Source organism: Aplysia californica, unplaced genomic scaffold, assembly GCF_000002075.1.
Source record: "Aplysia californica isolate F4 #8 unplaced genomic scaffold, AplCal3.0 scaffold00282, whole genome shotgun sequence".
NCBI classification, from domain to species: domain Eukaryota; kingdom Metazoa; phylum Mollusca; class Gastropoda; order Aplysiida; family Aplysiidae; genus Aplysia; species Aplysia californica.
In genome coordinates, this window is record NW_004797552.1 from 41546 (window position 1) to 43868 (window position 2323).

At 48.4% G+C, this 2323-nt stretch overlaps 1 protein-coding gene across 1 annotated transcript in view; it reads left to right on the plus strand.

The window, feature by feature from the left end:
- LOC101861291 (ral GTPase-activating protein subunit alpha-1) overlaps positions 1-1298 on the plus strand; it is a gene marked incomplete at its 5' end in the record, with an annotated part of 42824 nt that extends 41526 nt beyond the window's left edge. The window contains 1 exon segment of the mRNA XM_035970533.1: positions 774-1298. Within this exon segment, the coding sequence (XP_035826426.1) occupies positions 774-1234 (461 nt within the window).
- Positions 1299-2323: the final 1025 nt, after the last annotated feature.

Consider the following 2323-nt stretch of genomic DNA (forward strand, 5'->3'; position numbering starts at 1 on the left):
GGGGGGAGGGCATTAAATAATTATTTTTTGTTAATTCATCTTTCCAATTTTATTAATTGTCATTATGTTTTCAGAATATTGTTTTGAGGGAAGTTACTCGTCTGTTGCTGGTATTGATTTAGTCGGATCATGTTAAATGTTGCTTTTCTTTGCGTAGATTGTAGACAATGTTTGTAAGATAAGTCGTTAGGCTATGTCTGCAAGATTTCCGTTTTCTCACAGGGTAAGCTGCATACTCTACTCTACATATGTCTTCTAGGCCTCGTCAAGTTTTCTGTGAAGTCAGAGCTGTCATTAGAATTTCTTTTAGAATCCAGAGTAGTTTTAAAAAATCAGTTTCACATATTTTGTTAGGCATGAGTGTTCTCAGCGTGGTCTTTGTTTCGATATTGAACAAGTTGTAGACGTTTAGAATTTTAGTTTCAGAAGAACAAAGTACACATATCTGACCAGTTTCAGAACTGTCCAAGAAAGACTTCTATATGATGTATCGCGTAGAGAGGTGTCCTGATTGTAAAAATGTCTTTTGATAGGGCGATAAGTGAATGTTTTTCTTGAGGTTACGTCGTGTGTGTGTGTGTGTGTGTGTGTGTGTGTGTGTGTGTGTGTGTGTGTGTGAGTGAGTGTGTGAGGGAATGAGTGAGTAAGAGAGAGTGAGAGAGAAAAAACTATTCCTCTCGTGAGCTTTTCTTCACCATCTATGTTCTCCAATTGTTCTCCCCCCATCTATCTTTCCCCCCTTCACAGCTCTGTTTTCTCTCCTCCTGTTTCAGCGAGCGACTCCGCCCTCCTGGACGTGCAGTACCCTCCAACAGTATCCTCGGAGACCCGCCTACAGCGCACGGCGCGTCGTTGGTCCATCAAGTCGCGGCGGGCCTCGGGATCCAAAGTCCCTCCCAGCCCCGGCTCCCCCACCTCCTGCTCCCCCTCGCCGACCGTCTCTGCTCTCTCCGCGGCCACCGCCTTCCTCCTCCCCCCTCCGGACAGCCCGAAGTCGAAGAACGGAGGAGGCGGGAGGAACAGCGTGTCTGGCGTGAGTGGGGTCGTCGTCAGCGGGGGTCTCCTCACCACCAACAGCAGCAGCAACAACAACAACAACAACAACGTTGGGGTAGACATGGTGGAGAGCCCCCGGGCCAAGTCGGGCAAGTCCAAACTGGACACCAACAGCCCCAAGACGAAGCACGGCAAGTCAAGGTCGGAGAGCCCCAAGGCCAAGTCGAGCAAAAAGTGAACGCTGGGGGGGAGGGAGGCTAGTCGGAGACTTGTCGACACGGTCAGTTAGTCATTGATGGCTAGAGAAGAGAGACTTGTCGACATGGTCAGTTAGTCATTGATGGCTAGAGAACAGAGACTTGTCGACGCGGTCAGTTAGTCACTGATGGCCAGAGAAGAGAGACTTGTCGACACGGTCAGTTAGTCACAGATGGTCAAGGAACAGAGACTTGTCGACATGGTCAGTTAGTCACTGATGGTCAAGGAAAAGAGACTTGTCGACATGGTCAGTTAGTCACTGATGGTTCAGGGAGGGAGGTTTGTCGGAGACTTGTCTATACGGTCAGTCGTTGATGGTTTAGGGAGGGAGAGTGACGCAAGACTTTTCTACACGGCCAGTTAGTCACTGATGGTTTAGGGAGGGTAATTGGTCATACACTTTTCTATAATAATATGTCAATTAGTCACTGGTTGTCAGGGAACATAGACTTGTGTACATGGTCAGTTAGTCACTGATGGTCGTGGGTGTTTGAACGTAGTCTTGACCAGGAAGTAGCAGTGCCTTTCTGTGTGAGAGTTTTGGAGAGATTTTCTGTACACTGTGCTGCTGTTTGTTTTACTTTCTTCGAATCGGAGGCATCGATTTTCACGCCAGTGGGGCGTCATTACGAGGTAAGCCGAGCCACTCGTACTGTGAGCGTACGGCAGACGTGAGGTAATCCGAGCCACTCGTACCATGAGCGTACGACGGTGCCTCGTGTCTGCGCCAGAGATATTGTCGCATCGTGCTCCGGGGGAGTTTTCTTGGACAGTCACAGACTGCTCACGTTTGCCTTGTCATGTGGTAACAAAAGACTTCTGTTTACAAACTGTTGCGTGAGCCGCAATGTTACATGATTACGCAAAGGGCAGGATGTACAAAGTGACGTGCTCACGATATATTGTTGATGTTCTGTGTTCTGGTACTGATGGTGATGTTGCTCTGTGAGCTAGAACAATGTGCTCTGTCCTGACGTGTCGCCGGCGTCATCCCACAGTCGCTCAAATCTATGTCTGTCTTGGGGGTTCCAGAGTAAGCATTTATTTGAATAAAGACACCTTGGGGGGG